This window comes from Ixodes scapularis, unplaced genomic scaffold, assembly GCF_016920785.2.
Source record: "Ixodes scapularis isolate PalLabHiFi unplaced genomic scaffold, ASM1692078v2 PGA_scaffold2__306_contigs__length_199485367, whole genome shotgun sequence".
Classification (NCBI taxonomy): domain Eukaryota; kingdom Metazoa; phylum Arthropoda; class Arachnida; order Ixodida; family Ixodidae; genus Ixodes; species Ixodes scapularis.
Window position 1 is genome coordinate 164,174,393 of NW_024609857.1, and position 23,725 is coordinate 164,198,117.

The 23,725-nt window shown below is 44.8% G+C and overlaps 1 protein-coding gene across 1 annotated transcript in view; it reads right to left on the reverse strand.

Annotated features, from left to right (window-relative positions):
• LOC120838063 (sodium-coupled monocarboxylate transporter 1-like) overlaps nt 1-23,725 on the reverse strand; it is a 167,116-nt gene that overhangs the window by 124,557 nt on the left and 18,834 nt on the right. Inside the window, exons 5-7 of the mRNA XM_040207804.2 lie at nt 5,450-5,530; nt 4,440-4,513; nt 3,303-3,443 (exon numbers count right to left, since the gene is read on the reverse strand). Of these exons, the coding sequence (XP_040063738.2) occupies nt 3,303-3,443; nt 4,440-4,513; nt 5,450-5,530 (296 nt within the window). The remainder of the gene's footprint in view (nt 1-3,302; nt 3,444-4,439; nt 4,514-5,449; nt 5,531-23,725) is intronic.

Below are 23,725 nucleotides of genomic sequence, written 5' to 3' on the forward strand. Positions count from 1 at the left end.
GCGCTAACCCTAACGTGGCAGCTCGCCGCTTCGAAACTTGCGGCGTTCAAAAAAGTAGGAGGAAATGCTCGGAATCGAGCGAAATTCAGCTCACTGATTCGGATGGTGGTCAGAAACCTCTAGTGAAAATCTCGTGGGTGTATCAGGCCTGGTGCCTGAGATAGGGAATCACATGTCGGGAGCGACGTGAAGCGTGCCCTTCCATATCGATAGCCCCCTGGTGCATATAATATATATATATATTGCCGCGCGCAGGGTCACGGACTTCTAGAACTTTCTCGTTTATTCTTGCTCCGGACATAACTTCTGTCGTTTAACCCTGCTTATGTTGTTCTAGAAAGGGCGTGTTCATTCTCGCTTCGAGCGCGCTACGCTCGAACCTTCTCCGCCGAATCTTCGAGATAGTGACTCACTCTAGATAAGACGCCGCTCGCGACCTTGTCGAGTCAGTCTCGCCCCAGCGCTCGATTCTGCTGACACGCCGACTTCGACGCCCGCGACGCTCTGCTTTCTTCTAATTCCTTCTTTATTTTTGGCACAAGTTCGGCACATTAAACGTTTATTTATTTCTGTTTATTTCTTGTTTATTGGTCACGACTCACCACCCGTGACGATATACAGTATATATATATATTTCAACTTAAGGCAACTACTTCAGGTAAACAGCTTAACTAGTATAAACATGCACATAAAGAAAATACCATACACACCGTGGGACTAACCAACTTATTTTTTTCCCTCCTCTTCTACTACGAACTCCACTTGAGGGAAATATTCTCTTTTCTTCTTTTTTGCTTCCTACTTCACCGACAATTTAACCCCCGAAGGAACATTTTTTCCTTCTCGTGCAGCACGAGAGAAGTTGTACTAATGCAGTCAAACAAAGTCAAGAAGTCAAATTTGTCATTATTTGTTTATACAGCAGGAGGTTAGTCTGCCTGAACATGGCTAAATCGTTACCTACTGCAGATAAGCAATTTAGCCAATGCAGTACGACTGCTAGCTTGGGGTTTTTAACGTGCACCACGCAGTAGGGATACACAGCCGAGAAGCACACGCTATATCTACATCCCGTGCTTGGGCGTGGCACACACGAGTGTTCCAGTGGTCCTTCCATTCTGCTCGTGTTTTGATCGACGCGCCTTGGGCTTTCAGCTCGTTTACAATTCTGTCCCACAACTCGTCTCGCTCAGGCTTGGTAAAAGGACTGCCAGTGGCGGCCCTCACTAAAACTTGGTTTCCTGTCAAAAAGTCGTTCAGAAGGCTAATCTGGTGGACCGACACGCGAGGACTTTACTTCCGCTTCTTCGTGTTGTCGGCCATGACTGCCTGTTTACGCAAAATAAAGGGCTGCAGCTAATGCTAATAGTTTTTCTGTAACTTAAGTGAACTAAATATTTCATGCGACAAGTTTCAACAAAAAATAGTTTAATTAAATTGCTCTGCACTATACGTTTCGGATACTTCAGAGCATTGCTTTCTTGAAGCCTTCATTGCCGAGTTTTGCGATTCTCCGAAATTCTCTGTGGGGAGGAAAAAATGATGTAGTTTTAACTCCCTCGTCACAGTTCGGCGACGTCACCGGACACGTCACGGTGCAGTTCTCTTTCGATGTAGTTTGTTGGCGATCGAGATTTGGCTCCTCCCACCGGCGACGTCACGATGCAGTTTTTCCACCGCTTTTTCCAGCATAATCAGACTGGTTGGAATAATTAGTGGGTAGACCTAAAGCTAGCTAGCAGCCTTTGTCTCCTCTGTGTTCATCGAACGCCTTCAAATGCGAGAGCCGAACTCTGGACGCCCGCCGTCTGCTTCCTAACGCGTTTGACGAGTGCAGTGGAGACAAAGGGTGCTATAGCTAGCTTTAGGTCTACCCACTAATCCTTCCAACCAAAGTTAGATGTTCTGACGTACCCTAGCACTCTCGTCTCCTGCTCTCTCTCTCTCTCCGTATCTTGGTGCATGGGTCCTTTTCAGAAGTACAATGAGAAACGTTGGCATAGTCATCATTTCTTGGTCACAAGGCGCGTGATTGGACCCGAGTCCTATCCGAATGCTGACGTAGGACTCGTGTCCAGTGCCTGCTCAGAGTACATGCCCGCGCAATGGCGGACTTGGAGAATCGGAGCAGCAGCCAGTAGAGGGCGCGCCCTTTCGAAAAGGGTGCTGCGCCACCATTTTCTCCCAAGGGCGGCAGAGGGCACCGGCCTCATACGTTGGCACATTTTACGCTATTTGCTAAACAAGTACAAACACATCAAGATGCTGCGCGAGCGCGCCCACCACCTCTTGCCCGAGAGGTAAAGTAGAGTTTCCGGCGCAACACTTTACCAAACTGTAACCGTCAGAAAATGTCAATAACAGTTCGTTTGACTCCTCTTTAACGTGGACGCCGCGAATTCCGATGGGAAGTTCCTATAAAATCTATCGCAGTATTAAGCAACACAAGCAACACAGATTTTAACTACCTATACTCTCTTTAAAATGTCTCTTGAACATCTAGATACATATAAACATCTTGGAGTTTATTTCAGATCAAACATCTCTATGGAAACGCACATTAATCGCTTATGTGCAAAAGAAAACCAAAGCCTCGGTCTTCTAGCATGAGATCTTCATAAAGCCAACAGGGAAACAAAGCTTGAAGCACATACCAAACTCATTCAACCTCAACTTGAATACGCTACAATACATGGAACCCTCATAAGTCTTATTTGACACACATTTTAAATCGGTTCAAAACAAAGTCCGACGCTTCATTCTAAAAAACTACACGCGCACATTCATCACCGCACTAAGGGAGAAACTTGGATTACCACCTCTCGCGGACAGAAGAACAATTTGAAGATTGACATCATTACACACGTCATATTACCACTGCCCATCGAGGAGAAAACTGCGTTGCCGATTTGCAGCACACATGTTTTGCGCGTACTGATAATTCGCAAAACCTTCATTTGCTCACCCTCCCTTCCTGATAACATTGTAATCATTCAAGAATCCTCTAGCTTCACAGATTATTTCGCCACTTACTTAAACGCATAGCAACCGTAACACCTGCGTTGTTTTTCTTTTATATTTGTTTTAATTTGATGATTTTGCACTTGCCCCCTTCTGGAAATTCCTAAGCGCACTTTAAGCGTATAATGATAAATTAAAGAAAGAATTGTAATGAAAATTTACACTCCATTATTTTATAAGGGGCACAGGTTGTTACTGTACCCCAAAGTAGCAGCGTCATACGTAAGGGACCGTTCAACAATTAATCCAATACACTAAGAGTGCGCAAGGTTTTTACTTACTTCCTGGCGCCGCGCAGGGAACCGATGCTTGTGTATCGCTGAACCTGTGTCTGGGTCGCGCAGTAAGCTGACATCCAGAGCACAATCAAACCCAGAAGCACGTTCCAGGTCGTGTACGTTTCAAACACGCTGGGGCTGAGGCTGCAATGGGCAAATATTGTTAGTGAAAATGGTACAATACTTCAGTAGTTTGCTTGGTTCATTCAAGTGTCACACTTTTAGAGAGACATCATATATAAAGCTCCGATCGATTACGACAAGCATATTGGGCAGTAAGGGGCGTTTCAATATTAATGCTAGAAAGGAAGAACCGTTACAATCAGATTCGCGAGTTGAGCAGTAAGTGGGACTGAATATAACATGCCAACTTCACAAAGTCGCGTTAATTGTAAGCAGTGATGAGAAAACTCATGGCGAGTTCTCGAGTCCACTTCTACGTGAATAGAAAAAGAGGTAACCAGAAAATACGCGCAAGGTTCCTTTGTAACTATGTATAACATTACCATAAATTGCCATGCAATGCTTGTAGAATGTCTTGATTGTATTTTATCTTAACGAACTCGCGTCACTTGAACAGTGACATTTTCGGACATTCACCGTGCTTTCCTAATGTTCTGTGTATGTTCATACAGCCGGAAGTTAGTCTGCCTCAGTGGGCGTCTTGTTTCTCAGCTGCAGATGAGAAAGTTACCCAGTGCGGTACAACCGCTAATCTGGGGTCTTTAACGTCCATCACGCAGTAGTGATGCACGACCGCACGCCGGTACGATGCTCATCCTAGTGAAAAAGCCATTTGTATGAGAAATTTCTTGTGTTCAATAAAAACACATGAATCACAAAGATATCTAAGTACATATATGAACCATATAAGAACTATATAAAACTATATAAGGTATATAAGAGCGTATAAGAACCATAAAAGAAACATAGAGGAAACTTCTCACAAAATTCTTTAAAGGTTCTTGTATGTTCTTACATATCTTATATAGTTCTTATATAGTTTTTATATGATTCTTATATGGTTCTTACATGTTCTTATATTTCTTGTATGATTTATATGTGTTTATTGGACGCAAAAATTTCTCATAAAAATTAATTTTTTCAATAGGGTTGCAAGCTTAACAACTCTTAACTTACTTAAAAAAAATGATTCTGCCACCTTCTTCGGCAAGATTCCACATATTCGTGAAGCCTCCAAGGTGGTGAAGTCCCTATGGTGGACGAACATTTTATTATGAAGCCAGTTGGAAACACTCCATTCAACTTTCTTGAAAGAAGGGCTGAGTTTAAAGAAATGAGGATTACAAAGATGATTACATGCCATAAAAGAGTAATGAATCCAAGGGGACCCACATCAAGAAGCCTGGGAGCAGCAAATCATTAAACATCTCAACTACAATTTAAAATAGCAGAGTTCCAACACAATTTGTGAAGTGGCGTACTTTTTCATGTTTATTTTGACGTGATGTCAGCCATAAGGTTACGCGCAATCAAATATATTGGCAGTTTTTTTCGGTGGCACCGTAGAATTTGTTTCATAGATAAGGCACGGTCTACTACCCAGCATATTTTATTAGTACATTTGTAATAATAGACGAGCCTCATTGAAACAGAGATTTGATCAGCTATTCAATTTAACAATTTTTCTCTGTCCGTACTCAAATTAGCAAAACAGTCACGCATTTTATGTGTTGTCGAAACACTTGTAAGGGGAGCCCGGTAAGAGCAAGAAGGAAACCTAATAAAGTTTCATTTAAAAGAGAAATCCAAAGCTGACATTATTAAGGCCTCCTTCAAACGTTACAAGCTCGGTAGAAGATACGAATCATAATCATTCGTACTTTTTGTATTACTCTTCAATTCGTCATTACCGCAATCAATATATGCCGAAAGTTGTAAAGAATGTCGGACGTGTGGCGCAATTCTTTTAGACATAATAAATATGAAAAATTTGCTTTCATCACCAACACGCCCTTTTTATTTTCTAACAGTCTAGAGCTTTCTCTGTTTCATGTTACAATCGATTTGCAATTAATTTCTCATTTGAGTACAGTGGTAACAAAATAAGTTCCTCAACGCTAAACCTCACGAAAGAAGAAATATCACAGCTGCAAGACTTGTTATAAACGTACATGAAAATAGCTCACCGATATAATAACCATGACGTAACCAGAATACATCAAAATCATTTGCACCACATCCGTCCAGACGACCGCCTTGATGCCTCCCTGGATGTCAAAATAAAATTATCACTATTTACGCAGTAAAATGACTCACCCAATATTAATTTGTAAAACCTTTCAAAATATTTTTGTATAATATGAAGTAGCCTCTGTTTTAATATCTAATACAATAAACCAGCTACATTCAGGAGAAAGATCAGTTAAATGAATTCAACAATTCAACCTTGTAAGCGGGATTGCAGTGTCCAGCTCCACCTCAGATGTGTCGAGTAAGAGGTTCTGTCTATCATATAAACTTGAAAATAAAAGTCAAAACTAGTTTCTTCAGGTGCCTACTTTTGAACTTGCACCAGCTTGGGTTACACTCAAAAGGTAATGTGGTAATTCAAGTGAAACTGTAGTACTTAAAGCGCATTTGTGAAACGATTTGTCGACTTTTGCTAAATACTACTTAGAATCACTCCATAACGTTAATAACTGAATAAACTTGCATTAGCTTTTCTTTCTGGGAAATGACAGTCACCAAATAAATTCCAAAAATATTAGCACCGTTCATCCCTTCAACTCGGAGCCAGAACAAGCGGCCACGTGGCCTGGTGCCTATCCTATGCCGCCAACGTCATTAATATCCACGCGCCGGAGTTGGAAAAGTAGAAAACGCCTGCTGCGCCAGGCATTGTTAGAGTTCGGCTATTCTCATCACGGCAGCGGTTGGACACGAGCCACTACCCGAATGTCCGCCGAGGCCTCGATTGTTACGGGCCGAAGTCGAGTGCTCACGCAGTTCTCGTGTCCAATGCATGAGCCGCGCGCGACTGTCGACAGGCGGGTGGTTTTGATCCCGCAATTACGTCGTCAATCTTTGCGAAGGCAAGACTAAAATAAATAGTCCCCTTTTATCCTCGCAATTCCACGGCGACAAAGAAGCTTCTGAATCAGTCGCGGTCTGTGCGAGTATAATTGGGTCGCAGTAGGGTGGAAAGTTGGGCTAGTTGGTAGTTATTCATCTTGGTTTTAAAAGCGCACAAAAGACGAGGACAGAGTAAGAAACACAAACGACGGACGAGCGCTCACTCGCAACTGTTGGTTTTATTGGAACCTGAGAAAACACAAAAAGCATCCCCCCCCCCCCCCCCCCCAGATTGCTCATGCGCACCGCAGCTCCTTGTTGTCAAACTACACATCTTAAAAACTGTAAAATCACGATGTTTACGTGTTGACACGTGTCGTTGTCTTTAGAAACGCCAACTCGGCCTCAGTCAGTGCGAGGGAGGCTTGGCTTATGCATCCCTCTCCCCGAGAAGCTATCTGAAAGGCCTCCAAGATCTCTCTCGCCCTCTGTTCTTTATACGTGCCCAAAATATTTGTGTCACCGAACGCTGGAGAGCAGCCGCACCTGTCACAGTGGACCGCCAGGTGGCCCGACGGAGTCGCTCGAAGAGAGGCACGGTGCTCCCTAAGCCTTTCATTAACACAGCGACCAGTTTGGCCCACGTACACTTTGCCACAGGATAGAGGAATGCAATACACCACACAAACCCGACATCGAACAAAACAGTTCACATGTTTTTTTCCACAGGAAAATTCACCTCTCTTCTTCCCCTCCCCCGACTCTCGGACCTTCTTACACAATTGAAGTAATTTGTTGGGAGCCTTAAACACCACCTCTACGTCATACCGCCTCGCAACATTCTTAACATTGTGCGAAACACCGTGTAGGTACGGGAGCACCACCGGTCTCTTCGACCTTTCCCGTGGTGCCCGGCTGACAGGACCTTTCAGTGTCGGCGGGGCTGATTAAGGGTTTGAAAGGTCCTGTCAGCTGGGCACCACGGGAAAGGTCGAAGAGACGGTGGTGCTCCCGTACCTACACGGTGTTTCGCACAATGTTAAGAATGTTGCGAGGCGGTATTGTCACGGGTGGTGACCAAAAAAAACAGGAAATAAACAGGAAGAAATAAACGTTTAATGTGGCGAACTTGTGCCAAAAATAAAAGAGTACAAAAGATAATAATAGAGCGTCGCGGGCGTCGAAGTCGGCGTGGCAGCAGAGTCGAACGCTGGGGCGAGACTGACTCCGCTCGCCTTGCGGAATCCCTTATGTACCCCTCGTGGGTTTCTGGATCGTTCGGCGTAGAAAGTTCGACGGGTAGGATATTCTAACCTCGAATCAGCAAGAAGGTTCTTGAATTCACCAGAACATCAAATTACACTGTCAACAAAAATGCAAAAGAGAACGACGACGACGACGAGACTGCAGCTGTTTATTCTATCCCCATCTCCCGAGGCTTTTCGTAAATAACTGGTAAACTGATATTTTCCACATTATATTCTGCGATCGCATACAAGCAGAGAAGCACCGGACCTCTTCTCGCAAACGGCCTCCTCCTTGGAGGCCAAGACATCCACGAAGATGACCACCGAGTCAACGAACCTTCCCCCCGACTTAGACAAAGACCAGGCGAGTTCAGCAACGATCGTCAAGGACGGATATACAATTCCGACTATGGACGTCACCGATGAGGCCGCCACCTGCTCCTCCTCGACGATCGTATCCGCTTGCGATGATGAAGACATGCAATCGAACGACAGGGAATACGAGGTCGCTCACGGAAAGAAAAGACGCAAGAGGTGCCTGAATTCAGCATTACCTTTCAACGATGAAGCCAACCTGCAAGTCGGTCATACCGTACTGTTCATCCCCACTGGAAACCACCAAGCTCAGTCACTGAGCAAAATCAAGCTCACCGACTTTCTGAACAACGCTGCACCAGGCATGGTGAGTGAGATCCGAATTAACAAGGCTCGCAACATCATCGCAGTTGACACAAAAAGACCCCTCTTTAAAGCCGAACTGCTCAAGTTAACGAAACTCTGTGCACTGCCAGTGACAGCCTTCCTGCCCAGAGACCGCTCGAACTCTTTCGGCGTCCTCCGAGATATTGACCCTGATTGCACAGAGGACGACGTAAAGACACATCTACAGTCCTCTGTCGGCATAACAGAAGTGAAGCGACTCGGGAAGAAATCGCCCGTCATACGGGTTGCCTTCACAGGAAAGGTGCCACCCCAACATATCAAAGTGGGTCTTGTCAGAACTGAGGTACTTCCCTACCGAGCACGACCCCTGCAATGTTACAAATGCTACAAGTTTGGCCACATTGCAGCTGCGTGCACAGCGGCCTCTCAGCTGTGCTATCGATGTGGGCAGTGCCACGAAGGTGAATGCACAGCCAACCCGCGATGCGTGAATTGTCAAGGAGGGCATGCTTCCAACGCAGCCGAATGCCCAGTGAAAGCAAGAGAGACAGAGGTCACGAGATACCAGCTGAAACACAACACCACTTTTCGTGAGGCCAGAGGTGCTGTACACAGTAAACACCAAATAAGCAAGAAAACTACCGAAAATGACGCACCACAACCTGATGCCACCATCAGGAGTGTTCCGCAACGGACTGTTCAAGAGTTCCCTCCCCTTGAAAGACAAGAGAGCAGAAACGATAACTCCGATGCCGTAGCATCCACCTCGAGAGTCGCCACTGGAGGAACTGAAAAAGCATCCTTCTGGGATAAACAAAACATCAAAGACATAATTTCAAGCAAGTCTTCCGATTTGCATACGTTGCCACCTAACCGAAAAACGGAAGGAGAAACCGCCTCAATCTTCCAGGTCATAATCCCACTCGTGTTCACTACTCTTCGTAGATTATTGTCAACAATAACACCGGAGTCAACGCCTCATCAGGTGATCAAGGCTATTCTTTCATTAGAGTCCATTATTTTAATGATCCTCTGAAGCTCTTTCAGGCTTACCTCATTCGACGCACCAAACACAGCCAACGTTGTGCCTTCACTGCTAAACGACGACCGGGAAAAATGCCGGAACTATACTGCAGTCTACATATCTTTGGTTTTCATCTTTCAGAATTTTATATTCATCTTTCCCTCGGACTTCACCGATTCTCGCTTTCTGACACCCACCACTCCTGCACTTCAATCCCTAAACTGCAAATACCTCAGTTTTCTCTGGCCATAGAAGACGCAGCTTCTCAAGATGGAATTCATCTCCTGCATCAGTACCAGCCGGGAGCAGAAATACTCCAGCGATTCACCCAACTGCAAGTGGTCGTGAGCCAGCTAGCAGCAGCCTCACCAACAACTGAAAATGGGAAGCAACATTAATCCAACATCCAAACACCCCATCAGGTGCTCTCTGCTACAATGGAACGCTAACGGAATACAATCGCGGCTGCCAGGACTTCGCGACCATCTGCAAGACAATGCATATGATGCCCTGGCCCTCCAGGAACCGAACACAAAAGACATTCGCATCTCAGGGTACGTGACTTATATGAGCAAAGCAACGCGAGCAGGAAAATTCCCAGGAGCCATGTTGCTGGTACGAGCAAGTCTCGGACAGACTGAAGTGGACCTTAAGGACTTGTGCAGTGACACTGAAGAGTACGTGGGGGTCACAGTAGAGATCAAGGGAAGGCCGGTTACCTTCGTGTCCGCGTACGTGCGGCCGCAGGGTCACTGGGACCCAAAGACAATTGTGGACATCTGCACGCAGATCAAGGGTGAGGCAGTAATCGCTGGCGACTTTAACTCTCACAACGAGACATGGGGCGACAAGAAAACGGACGCAAGGGGTCGTGCATTACAGTCAACTCTAGATGGCCTGGCACTCCGTAATATAACAAGCGGAGAACAAACATTCGTCCGCCCAGGAGTGGAAGGCAGCGTCCTTGACCTCACATTTATTACCAGAGGACTACGCCTGACAGCCAGACCAGAGAAGGACAGCTGGGGCAGTGACCACCTTCCCATCATCATAGGGAAGCCACCCAAAGCCCCACTCAAGACCTGCCACCTGGTGGACTGGAAGGAGTACAGAAGACATCTAGACAAATTGGTAGACTCTGGCGCACCCCTTGCCCCCGAGAACATCGCCGAAGCACTTAAAAAAGCCACAAGAATGGTACAGATACCCATCACAAGGCCAAACCCGGACATGCACTGGCTCCGCCTGAGAGCTCAACGACGACGTGCACAACGGAGATCCTGGAGGACCAACAAGCCGGAGGACATACAGGAGTACAGGCGGCTTGACGCAAAGTTCCGCCGCCACGGGAAAAAGCTGGCAAAAAGGCAGTGGGACCTCCGCTGCTCCAGACTTCACATGCCAGCCGGAGGAAAAAGAGCCTGGCGGATGGTGAAAACGCTTGCCGGACGTCCGCTCCCAAAACAGCCGATACTTGGTCTGGCCCTAGCGAGAGGAGCGACAGTGCAGGAGGTGACAGAACTACTCGCAGACCTCTTCACAAAGGTTCCAACCCGCCCACTGGTGGGTCCAGCCCCCCCAGACTGGTCAATCCGCGGAGACCCTTCGGCGCCCAGCATGAAGGCTATGGATGCCCCCTTCACGCTACACGAACTAAGACACGCCATCGACGCATGCCCGCGCAAGCGCTCGTCCCCAAGCCCCGACGGAGTGACGAACCAGGCCATCAGGAACCTGGACGAGTCGTGCCACGACAGCCTCCTCGACTACATGAACAAGGTATGGAGCAGTGCTGAGATCCCAAGGGCCTGGAGAGAGGCCACTACCGTGCCCCTGCTCAAGTCTGGAAGGCCGGCCGATGATTTGAGCTCCTACCGGCCCATCTCACTAACCTCCTGCTTGGGCAAGCTACTGGAGCGGATGGTACTGCGACGTCTAAACTACCACCTGGAGGCAGTAGACGCGCTTCCAGACTGCTTCTCCGGCTTTAGGAGACACAGAAGCACTGCGGACTCCATTGCAGACCTCACCACCACCATGGAGGAAGCTAAAGAAAGGGGCTGGTCGACGGCCACAGTGTTCCTAGACGTGAGGAAAGCCTTCGATGCGCTCCCCCATGACACCATCTTCACGGCTCTCCAGAACCTCGGAATCACCGGGCGCCCCCTGTCATACATACGTGCATTTCTGACAGGAAGAACACTGCGTGTACGTGTCGGCAGCACCTACAGCACACCACGCGGGATAACAGCCGGTGTGCCTCAGGGAAGCGTGCTGAGCCCGCTGCTTTTCTCCATCGCGATCGCATCTCTCCCTTCGGCTGCCGGAGTTGGAGCTCGACCACAGTTCCTCGTGAACATGGCGGTATACGCAGACGACGTGGCACTTTGGGCCACCAGCCCACCAAATCGCAGACAGGAAATGGTGAAAGAGTTGCAACGGGCACTGACCAACACGGTGCACAGACTACACGAACTGGGCCTCGGCATCTCGGCTGAGAAGACCACGGCTCTGTTCCAGGCTCCAATACTGCGAACATTTCGTCCAGTACTACACATCGAGGGAGCACCGATAAAATCAGAAAAGACAGCAACTTATCTGGGTTTGATGCTCGACGCGCGCGTGTCCTGGAGGCCCGCTGTAGATGCAGTGCTCCAGAAGATGCGCACAAGAACAAACACCCTGCGGGCACTTGGAGGCACAACGTGGGGCACCTCGCAGGCCATGATGCTGGCAATGTACAAGGTCCTGATCGTGTCCTGCCCGACCTACGCGCTGCCGTTGGTGACGCTAAGCAGCACACAACAAGAAAACCTAGAGAGGGCGCAGAGGGTGGCACTGAGAATTTGCCTTGGCACGCCCCGAAGCGCCTCATCACACAAGACACTCGTCGAGGCCGGCGTAGCCACGATTTGTGCCACACTACAGAAGCGGGCTCTTGGACACCTTATCCGAATGGAGAATGGGCGGTCGACGGGAAGCCTAATCATGAAGATTGCGCAGAGAACAGAGTCAGGACTTGGACGCGCGCTCTGTCAACTTGGAGACATCGCGGGAACCGCTGCGGCCCTGGCCGACCTCCCACCACTGCAAGAACGTCCACAACCCATGGACGTCGATCTACACATCCCCGGGTTGAGATCAAGAAGGACGGCAACAACAGTGACCCTCCGAACCCTTGCGCTGTCCCACATCGAGGACCAGTACCACGGCTGGGCTCAAGTGTTCACGGACGGCTCAGTACGTCCCACAGACGGGTCGTCAACAGCCGCGGCGGCCTTCGAGGCGGCTGGCGTTGGGCTAAGCGTGCGCCTTACACACCATGCAACCAGCACCACCACAGAACTAGCAGCGATCCTGCTCGCCCTCGAGGCCGTCCAGAAAGGCAGCTCCAGGGGCGGCAAGTGGGTAATCTTGTGCGACTCACAAGCCGCGCTCTCCATGCTAGATAACTTGGAGAGGGCACCACCACTGGCGCGAAGAATCGCAGCAGAAGCGATGGCATTGGAGCAACTCGGACACCAGTTCAGGTTTCAGTGGCTGCCAAGCCACTGTGGCATCAAGGGAAACGAGATCGCCGACCAGATGGCAAACTTCGCCCATGATGAGCCCTCTACTCCCACATCCAAGTTGCCCCCGTCCGCGGACGCCAAGCTCCTTGTGGCGAGGGAGATCGCAAGTCAGCATCCAGACGCAAGGATGGCACAAGGCGACCACCCGGCCCGGCTCCCAGCACGCATGAACCGGGCAACGGCGGCTGTCTTCCACCTACTTCGGACGGGCAGCGCCCTCACCCCCGCATGGATCAACAGGATGAGACCCTCTAGGAGTCCAGACTGCAACACCTGTGGGACTCGCGCAGATGACGTCCACCTCATCCTACAATGCACCCTCTACGACACTGAGAGAAGGGCACTCCAGGAAGAGTACAGAAAACTCAACCTACCCTACAGCTCTCTGGAGGAGATCACCAGACCTCGAGGCACAAACTGCACCAAAAAGAAGGCGCTGAAGGCACTGGAGAACTACCTGGACGAGACAGGATTAATCTCCCTCCTCTGAAGAAAAAGGCAACAAAGAGAGAAGTGGTGACAACAGCCTTTCCGACAGACTGACTCATCAATACTACTCCCTGTGGCCGAACTAAATTAGGAAACTACCCTCTTTCGCCTACATCGGACTTCCCCAATCACCATCAAGGCGACTGGACCCTATACAAACTAGCCTTGCCGATGGCTATGACCATAACAGAACCCCCGCCTGCAAATTAGACTTCGACGGTTAGAGAAAGACTAGAAAAATCCCAACCTCCCCCCTTTCTACTCCCCCTTTTCCCCTCTTTATTTCCCAAGAACCCTTCCCCTCCGACTGTGACATGGGCGTCTAAGTACGCCCCAACAACAGTCGGCTTCCCAACCCCCTCCCCAAAACGCATACTACTACTACTACTACTACTACTACTACTACTCAACAAAAATGTGTAGCCGCGGCCAGGAATCGAACCCTGGCCTTCTACGTGAAAGGCAAGCGCGATAACCATTAGGCCACGCGCGCGCTGCCTACTTGGCCAGCTGCGCGCGCGGCAGTATGACGTAGAGGTGGTGTTTAAGGCACCCAACAAATTACTTCAATTGTATAAGAGGGTCCGAGAGTCGGGGGAGGGGAAGAAGACAGCTGAATTTTCCTGTGGAAAAAAACATGTGAACTGTTTTGATCGATGTCGGGTTTGTGTGGTGTATTGCATTCCTCTATCCTGTGGCAAAGTGTACGTGGGCCAAACTGGTCGCTGTGTTAGTGAAAGGCTTAGGGAGCACCGTGCCTCTCTTCGAGCGACTCCGTCGGGCCACCTGGCTGTCCACTGTGACAGGTGCGGCTGCTCTCCAGCGTTCGGTGACAAATATTTTGGGCACGTATAAAGAACAGAGGGCGAGAGAGATCTTGGAGGCCTTTCAGATAGCTTCTCGGGGAGAGGGATGCATAAGCCAAGCCTCCCTTGCACTGACTGAGGCCGTGTTGGCGTTTCTAAAGACAACGACACGTGTCAACACGTAAACATCGTGATTTTACAGTCTTTAAGATGTGTAGTTTGACAACAAGGAGCTGCGGTGCGCATGAGCGATCTGGGGGGGGGGGGGGGGGGGGGGGGATGCCTTTTGCGTTTTCTGAGGTTCCAATAAAACCTATTAGTTGCGAGTGAGCGCTCGTCCGTCGTTTGTGTTTCTTACTCTGTCCTCGTCTTTTGTGCGCTTTTAAAACCAAGATAATTGGGTCAGACTGCGACCAGTACGCCTCTGCAATGTCATGAACATTGCAACTACAAGATTTCCCACTCATTTTAATCCAGGCGACGGCCAATTTAATCCAAGCGCCACATAATTTAATCCTTGAGCTACCCAATTTAATCCCGGGGTCAATCAATTTAATCCACAATATAGAAATGCTCTCATTGTCTTCAGTGGTCGTATTTTGCTTAAACATTTGGTAACTTAGAATATTTGTTTATACAATTAGATTTTTGGGGGTAGCAAGTGATCATTTCATCACTATTGTAATTACTTGGCGTTACTAGTCCCATTATTGACGAGGCCTAATTCTTATGTTGATTACTCTTTTTGTAATCTCGAGTTATTGTGGCGCGCTCGAATTTATTTGAGCTGAATGGACGTTTTGTTTAACCTTTCTTATTACTCGGCTTAACATTGCTACAGTTCAGATGATATAAGTACAATTGTAATTTATGATTACTCTTTTAATTACTTCGTGTTATTATTGCTCGAATTGATCTATAATGAATCAATTGACATTACTATTCCTCTTTCGATTACTTCGAGTTACTTTTTACCCCTTTGGCCATAAACTCGAATTAAATGTCATTGTGATGACTCTTCATTACTTCTAGCTAATCTTCAAGGAATTGAATTTTTGTGTGATGATTATTGACATTATGATTACTCTTTTCATTACTTTGAGTTACTCTCAATTCAGTTGACTAATTCGGCCTAAGTGACATTTGGTGACTTGTTTACTTTGTGTAATTATAGTGCCAATTTATCGATTGTGAGCTCAATGATACATTATTATTAGTCTTGATTACTTCAGGTTACTTTCGATTCAAAGGACTTTAATTCTGCCTCATTGATATTGCGATGACTGTTTTAACTTTTTGGCTAATATTTAACAAAATTATTTATTATCAGCTCAATTGACATCACAATCACTTGTTTGATTACTTTGAGTTACTATTGACCAAATGGACTTGACATTTTGGCTAGTCTTTCGATTACTCCTTCTTATTGTACCTCCAACTGATCTATAATGAACACAGTACCCATTATTATTACTCTTGATTACTTCAAGTTACTTTTAATGCAGTGGACTTGAATTCGACCGAAATGACATTGAGATGACTTGTGATTACTTTGAGCTTATCTTCATACGAACGTATTTATTATGAGCCTAATGTATATTATGATTATTCTTCTGGTTACTTTGAGTTACCTTGACCCAATGGATTTGTTCTATTTCACAATTTGGTAACTCTTCTGATTAGTTTGAGGTCACATTCAACCAATTGGTCTTTTAAGAGCTCGATTCAAATTTTTATTACTCTTTTGTCCCTATTAATCTTAATTTAGAATAATTGACATTGATTGCAATGACGCTTGATTATTTTCTGCTAATTTTCAACCAATTGATTTATTGTGAGCATAATTGACATAATTGTTTTTTATTTACTAATCACCCAATGGGCTTTAAATCCGCCCAATCAACATATTGGTGACCATTTTAAGTACTTGGAGTTATTGCGCCACCAATTTATCTATCATGAGTTCAATTTTTATTGCTATTACTCTTGATTATTTCGAGTTACTATTGACCCAACAAACATTAATTCGGCTTAATTCACCGTTTGATTACTCTTGATTACTTTGAGCTAACATCAAACCAATTGCGTTCATATGAGCTTATTTTGCAGTATGATTACCCTTTTAAATAATAGTAATAGTAATAGTAATAGTAAATATATTTACGCTGTGTTAGTTCAAAAGAGCGGAAGGCAGGTTCGTCTAAGCCAACAAGGGCTTGTGGGACTGAACCTAAAGGTTATCGTGATTCACAGGAGAGTTTCAGAAAGTAATAGAAAAAAAGACAAAAATACAAGGCAATAAGAAATGCACCAGTTCAGAGTCACACTTCATCAAAAGTCAAGTTTCAAAAGATCAAGTTCATGTCAAGCAGATTATTAGAGTACTAGAAAATGAACACGAACGTATATTGCAGAGAAGCTAAAGTAGTTACTCGTATAGCAAGACGTTAGAGTGCACCACTCACATGCAAATAAATGAGAACAATAATTGATAAACAAGATAGTTTCTGCGCGAAACAATAAAAAATTTACAAAAATTTATCACTTTGTTGCTTCGTTGATAAATATATTGCGCAGTTCTTTTTTAAGTTTTTTTTTTTTTTTTTAAGTAAAGTTTGACAGACTTGGTAGTACCTCGTTGAAAATTTGAGGGACACAAAATGAACGCATGTTTTTCCCATACCGTGTATAACATGTTGGAACGGTGTAGAGTGGAACTTTCCGTAATTGCCGCGTGGCGGGGTGAGGAGATTTAAAGTCGTCCTTCCAGTTGTAATTGAGCACTACCGTCTCTAGGAACAAAGATCGATAATAATAATAATAATAATAATAATAATAATAAATATTTATTTTCAAGTGCCCCAAAACAACCAACAGGTCTTTTCTTTGGTACACATAATAAATGAGGAATTAAAATAACAGAGGCATGGCAAAAATACACAAACGTTACAAATTGGCAACAAGTACTCTCATTTTCATCGCGAACACCCCAGAGTCGCTAAATATATCCACTTCAGCATTGTTGATGCGGTTAAAAAGCAGTTGGCAGCGTGATAAAGGCGAGAGATCACAGACCGTATTAATGTAAAAAGTACAATGATTTCTAGTGGGTCGGGAGGGAACATGTAAATTAACATCCTAAAGTTGAGGCTTGGGCGAGTTGGTGCATACTTCGGAAATTAAAAACAGCGCGGAAAGGCGAGGACCAGACAAAGAAGTGACACGGATGCAGCGCTACGTCCGTGTCACTTCTTTGTCTGGTCCTCGTCTTTCCGCGCTGTTTTTAATTTCCTAAATTAACATCCCTTAAAAGCGAGCCACAAACAGATACACCGTTTACTAACTTATGAAAAAAGACTAAGTCACGTTCCGCTCTTCTATCGGACAAGTTTGTCAACGAAACGTTTTTAAGAAGAAATTCATAATCAAAATAGAAGCGACGATGAGAGTATCGATCATACACAATGCGTATTAACCTCTTCTGTACATTTTCAATGTTCAATGCCTGAGTTTTATTTAACGCATTCTAAGCTACTGAAGCAAATTCAAGTCTAGACCTGACTAGGGCACAAAATAACCGAACCAAGGAAGCGGGGTTATTAAAGTGCTTCGTGATACGAGATATTACACCAAGCATTATTGTTGCACTGCCAACGACAAGTGACACATGGGCAGTAAACGTTAGAACATTATCAAGGTATACGCCGAGGTCTTTTATAACAGAAAGACGTTTGATAGGCATCCCCTCTAAAACATAATCGCAGTCTATTATGGTGTGACGCCGTGAGAAAGGTGCGACTTTTGTTTTCAATGGATTCAGAGATAAGTTATTCGCTGTACACCAAATAGCAATCTGTGAAACATCATGCTGTAGAGCGTTGCAGTCGATAGAAGAGTGAATATTCATTAAAAGCTTGATGTCATCGGCAAACAACAAAATTTGAGCGTTATCAACATATGACGGCAAGTCGTTGATGAATATCAAAAACAACAACGGGCCAAGGATGGAGCCTTGAGGGACACCAGATGTGGAAAAGAAGTGGTCGGAATGACTGTTATCTACACGAATTGTGTTCCGTCGAGATGATAAATAACTACGGAACCAGTTACATAGCTCTGGGCAACAACCATATGACGATAATTTGTGTAACAGCAATTCATGGTTTACTTTATCGAAGGCTTTAGACATGTCAAAAAAGATACAATCAACTTGTCCTCTGTTTGTAACAACAGGGGCAGAGTAATTTAAAAAAGAGCAAAGATTTGTTTCAACCGAACGTCCCTTCAAAAAACCATGCTGACAATCTACAAACTGATGCCGAAAACAAAAAAAACAAAAAATCCGGGAATAAATAACCCGCTCAAAAACTTTAGAAAATCCAGATAGCAAAGATATTGGGCGGTAGTTGCTTTTCACAGAGCTGTCACCTTTTTTCAAAACTGGTACAACAACCGCTTTTTTTCCAAAGGGAGGGAAAAACACCAGAAATAAGAGAGAGGTTGAAGATGCGCAACAAAATAGGTATAAATAATTTGCTACATGCCTTAATAATAATGGATGGAATAGAGTCAGCTCCTATAGATAGCTTCGGTTTTAATTTTTTTATTGCTTCCGCAATTTCAACGGCATCTACTCTAATACCAGACAAGAAATCATGGCAGTTGGTTTTTTATTTCTTGCGGCTGAGTGCTTTGCTAACAGGTTGAATAACAACTGCTGAAGTAATCAGCAAAAACATTGGCAACTTCTGTAGGTGAAGATACATAGTTAGCGTTGTTATTTGTGCGCAGACAAAGACCTTGGTTTAAGATGCGCGTGTGTTTCTTGGCATAGCGCCAAAAGTTTTTAGGGCACCGGTTTAGGCTACACTCCACTTGTTCAAGGTGCAAGCGTTTGTCCCTAGCGTACAGCTTTTTAACTAGAGCCCTGTAAATGCTAAGCTCAGTATAAAATAGAGACAAACCAGTATGTTTGAAGTCTTTGAAAATGGTCTTTTTTTACAAAGGTAGATTTTCAACTCTTTGGAGAACCATTCAGGATGAATGGTTCTCCAAAGGTTTTCTTGGAAATGCGCCGTGGTACAAATGCATCAATTGCGTGTTTAGCTATGGACGAAAACGTCTCGGTCACCAGCTCAACATCATTTATGACAAAAAGTTCACTCCAGTCAAAGTTTTGGAAGTATTTGTACATGTTCAGGTAATCGCCTTTATGATAGCAGTACGTAGTGTAGGGATTTGAAACTGGCTTCTTACGAGGAAGAAAGAGCCCAACTGTAAAAAGGTATGTGAAACAGATCCATTGGTACCATTGGACTCAAAGAAGGAGTTACATAGTCAACAGACACGTTAGATAAAACAAGATCAAGGGTATTTACAGCGGTGTTCTCAGTTGTGTTCAGTTGATTCAACCCACAAAAGTCCATAAACTCTAACAAGCATGTGGCCTTATAGCGTGTTGTCAGGTTGTTGCTCTTTACATAATCAAGTGTCCAGTCTACTCCTGGAAGGTTGAAATCGCCATAAATCTGTACTCTATACTTGCTGAAATCTATATGAATCTTAAGTGCCTCCAGATGCTCAACGAAGACCATTTGATCAGAGAGTGGCGGGAAATAGTAGTTACCAACTAGGACAGTTAAAACCAGCACGAGAGTTTATTTCTAACCATACACACTCAGAATAGGATTATAAGTCGAAACGACGATGAGAACAAAGAGATGCCTCGGCAGCGATTAAAACACCACCACCAAGTTTTTGACCAGTGGTTTGATAATCTCGGTCCTTTCGATACACTTTGTAATTAGGTGTAATTAGGTAGGTATCCCATCGCACAGCCATGTTTCTGTAATGCAGACAATATCAAGCTTAGTCGTTATCAAGTTAGACATAAACTCGTCGGCCTTTGTACGAAGGCCCCTCACGTTTTGGTAGAAAACGCTAAGCGTTGACGCCATTATCGGGTGCTAGTGTTTCCACGTTATAAACACGCGCACAGTCAAGTCGGCCAAAAAACTGGTGGAAGATGCTACCCTCCGGCCAGGCTTCGGGATAGTTTAGCGCTGCGAAAACTGCCTCGTCACAAGCCAAGTGAAGAGTATGAAGGAAATCTAGTTTTGATCTTTGAACAGACAGGTGTTCGTCCCTCCAGAAAAGGCTCTATCAGAGCTTCAATATCATTCACAGACGTTTCTGGGTCGAGTCTAGATACAAATAACGCCATATGGCGTACGGGCGGTGGCGCAGCATTTACCTTATCAGGTTTAGCGGTGCCCGACGAAGGTTTCACACGTCGCCGAGACTTGACAGGGACGAAACCGTCATCCACCGTATTCGCTGATTGTAGTCCATTCGAACCAAAGTTCCGCGTTGGGAAATCACGTTCAACGGCACTCACTTCGTCCGGATGTGAAGTCGTTTGGCCAGGATGCTTTTCTTGACGGAGGGTGGACGAGGGTTGATGTTGCACGTTCTGGGGCAGCCATGCTGACCGAGAAGGGCTGTTGGGTACAGGTGTAGGCGTAGCTGGCGGCAGTCCAGTGACAGTAGCGTATAGCGGCCGCGAAGAAGGAATTAGAGGGATTCTGTCCAAGACGTTCTTGCGGAGCTGCAGAACTTCAGAACGAAGACTTCTGTTCTCAACGCGGAGGCACTGGAATTCCGCCGTCAGTATGCCCAGTTTGCCGCTCAAAGTTTCCAAGACACGGATGAAACTTGCAGGAAAAAGTAGGTTCTCTTGCGCAGAGACCGACTCACCGTCCATGACGTTCAAGTTTTCGTTGTTGACGGACGTTGAAGCGCGAGCAGCTTTTGGTGACAAGCTGTAACGCCGAGTGCAGCCAGAGCACTTGAAAGTGCTTGTCCCTGTTTCCATATACGTGTTGTACTCCACGAGCCCCACGTTGAGGCACTTACAGTGGAATTTTCGGCTGCAGCCTGCCAAACACACAACGAATTGCTGCTTCGAGTAGAAGCGTGCAGCACAAGAGCCACACACGACCTTCGGCAGAGCTCCGCTAGACACGTCATCCTTCGGCGGCATCATTCGCCAGAATGATGCCGCCGAAGGTTTGAGCTGCTACTGACCCAGAAGACCAGTCTGCTTAAGAGACAGTTTGGTTTCTATTTTGATTACTTTGGGTATTATACAGCAAATGTAATAATTATTAGCTATATTGATGATTTGATTACTTTTTCGATTACTTCTAGTAACCTTGGAGTTACTTTATACTTCCCTTCAATCACCGCGGACACCAGAGGGCGGCGTCGGACGAGAAGTCTTTCCAGTGAGCCGTTCTCCTCGTCCGACGGCTGCCTTTGGTGTCCGAGATACTTCCGAGGTAAGCAATCTTTGATGCCGATACTTAAAAAAAAAGCAAATATTGAGCCCTTCCACTTCACCTGAAGATGGGGGACCAGCGAGGCTATTTTAACGACGTCTAGGGACGATGCCTAGAGGGCGACGTCTAAGACAATTTCAAGGACGACTTCTTGAATGACCTCGAGGACGACGCCTGGACGACGACGTCTAGCACAACCTCAAGCACGACTTCCTTCTAGGAAGACCTCGGGGACGACCTTGAGAACGACGTCTAGGATCATCATAATCATAATGCAAATTTAGCTTATGAGAACGCAATTGGTTTGATATTAGCTCAAAGTAATCAAGAGTCATCGAACTGTCAATTAAGCCTAATTAATGTTCGTTGGGTTAATAGTAACTCGAAATAATCAAGAGTGACAGCAATCAAAATTGAGCTCATGACAGATAACTTGGTGGCGCCATAACTCCAAGTACTTAAAAATGTCACCAATATGTTAATTAGGCGGATTTAAAGCCCATGGGGTCAATAGTAAATAAAAATAATTATGTCAATTATGCTCACAATAAATCAATTGGTTGAAAATTAGCAGAAAATAATCAAGCGTCATTACAATGTCAATTTAGCCGAATTAAGATTAATTGGGACAAAAGTGTAATAAAAATTTGAATCGAGCTCTTAAAAGACCAATTGGTTGAATGTGACCTCAAAGTAATCAGAAGAGTTACCAAATTGTGAAGTAGAACAAATCTATTGGGTCAAGGTAACTCAAAGTAGCCAGAATAATAATTATAATATACATTAGACTCATAATAAATAAGTTCGTATGAAGATAAACTCAAAGCAATCAAAAGAGTCATCCCAATGTCATTTCGGTCGAATTTGAGTCCACTGGTTAAAAGTAACTCGAAGTAATCAAGAGTAATAATAATGTGAAGTGAGTTCATAATAGATCATTTGGAGGTATAATAAGACGAAGTAATCGAAAGAGTAGCCAAAATTTCAATTAGGCCGAATTAAAATCCATTCGGTCAATAGTAACTCAAAGTAATCAAACAAAGTAATTGTGATGTCAATTGAGCTAATAATACATAATTTTGTTAAACATTAGTCCAAAAAACTAAAACAGTTATAGCGATATCAATGAGGCCGAATTAAAGACCTTCAGATCGAAAGTAACCCGAAGTAATCAAGACTAATAATAATGTATGATTGAGCTCACAACCGATAAGTTGGCGCTATAATTACACTAAGTAAACAAAAGTCACCAAATGTCATTTAGGCCGAATTAAAGTCAATTGAATTGAAAGTAACTCAAAGTAATCAAAAGAGTGATCATAATGTCAATATTCATCACATAAAAATTCAATTCGCTGAAGATTAGCTAAAAGTAATGAAGAGTCATCACAATGACATTTAATTCGAATTTATGGCCAATGGGTCAAAAGTAACTCGAAGTAATCAAAAGAGGAATATTAATGTTAATGGAGTTCATTATAGATCAATTCGAGTAATAATAACACAAAGTAATCAAAATAGTCATCATAAATTGCAATTGTAATTATATCATCTGAACTGTAGCAATGTTAGTCGAGTAATAAGAAAGGTTAAACAAAGCGCCCATTCAGCTAAAATAAATTCGAGCGCGCCACAATAACTCGAGGTTACAAAACAAGTAATCAACATAGCAATTAAGCCTCGTCAATAGTAGGAATAGTAACTGCAAGTAATCACAATAGTGATCAAATGATCAGTGGTCCCCCAAAAAGTCTAATTGTATAAACAATTATTCGAAGTTACAAATGTGTAAGCAAAACACGACCACTGAAGACCCCCCAATAAGTGCATGTATATATATATATATATATATTATGAATTAAATTGACTGACCCCGGGATTAAAATATGTGACGCTTGGATTAAATTGGGTGGCACTTGGATTAACTTGGCCGTCGCTTGGATTAAAATGAGCGGGAAAACCAGTAGTTATCGCTTTATGACCCTTTTAAGTGCTACTCCAGACGTCTACTTTTATTTCAAACTAGGACACTCTTCTAATTTTGTTTTTATTAATTGCGCCCATTTGCCTACTCTCCCCCACAGAAAGCAAATAAAGATCAGACCGATAACATTCAAAACAGCGTCCTGCTCAGAGTCGTTGATAATGACATTCAAACGCTCACTAGTCCCACTCTAATCGCTTGTTGAATCAGGAACGTTGCAATTCACCGGTTCCCTTTGTCTATCGCAAGAACTGACGGGTGAGAC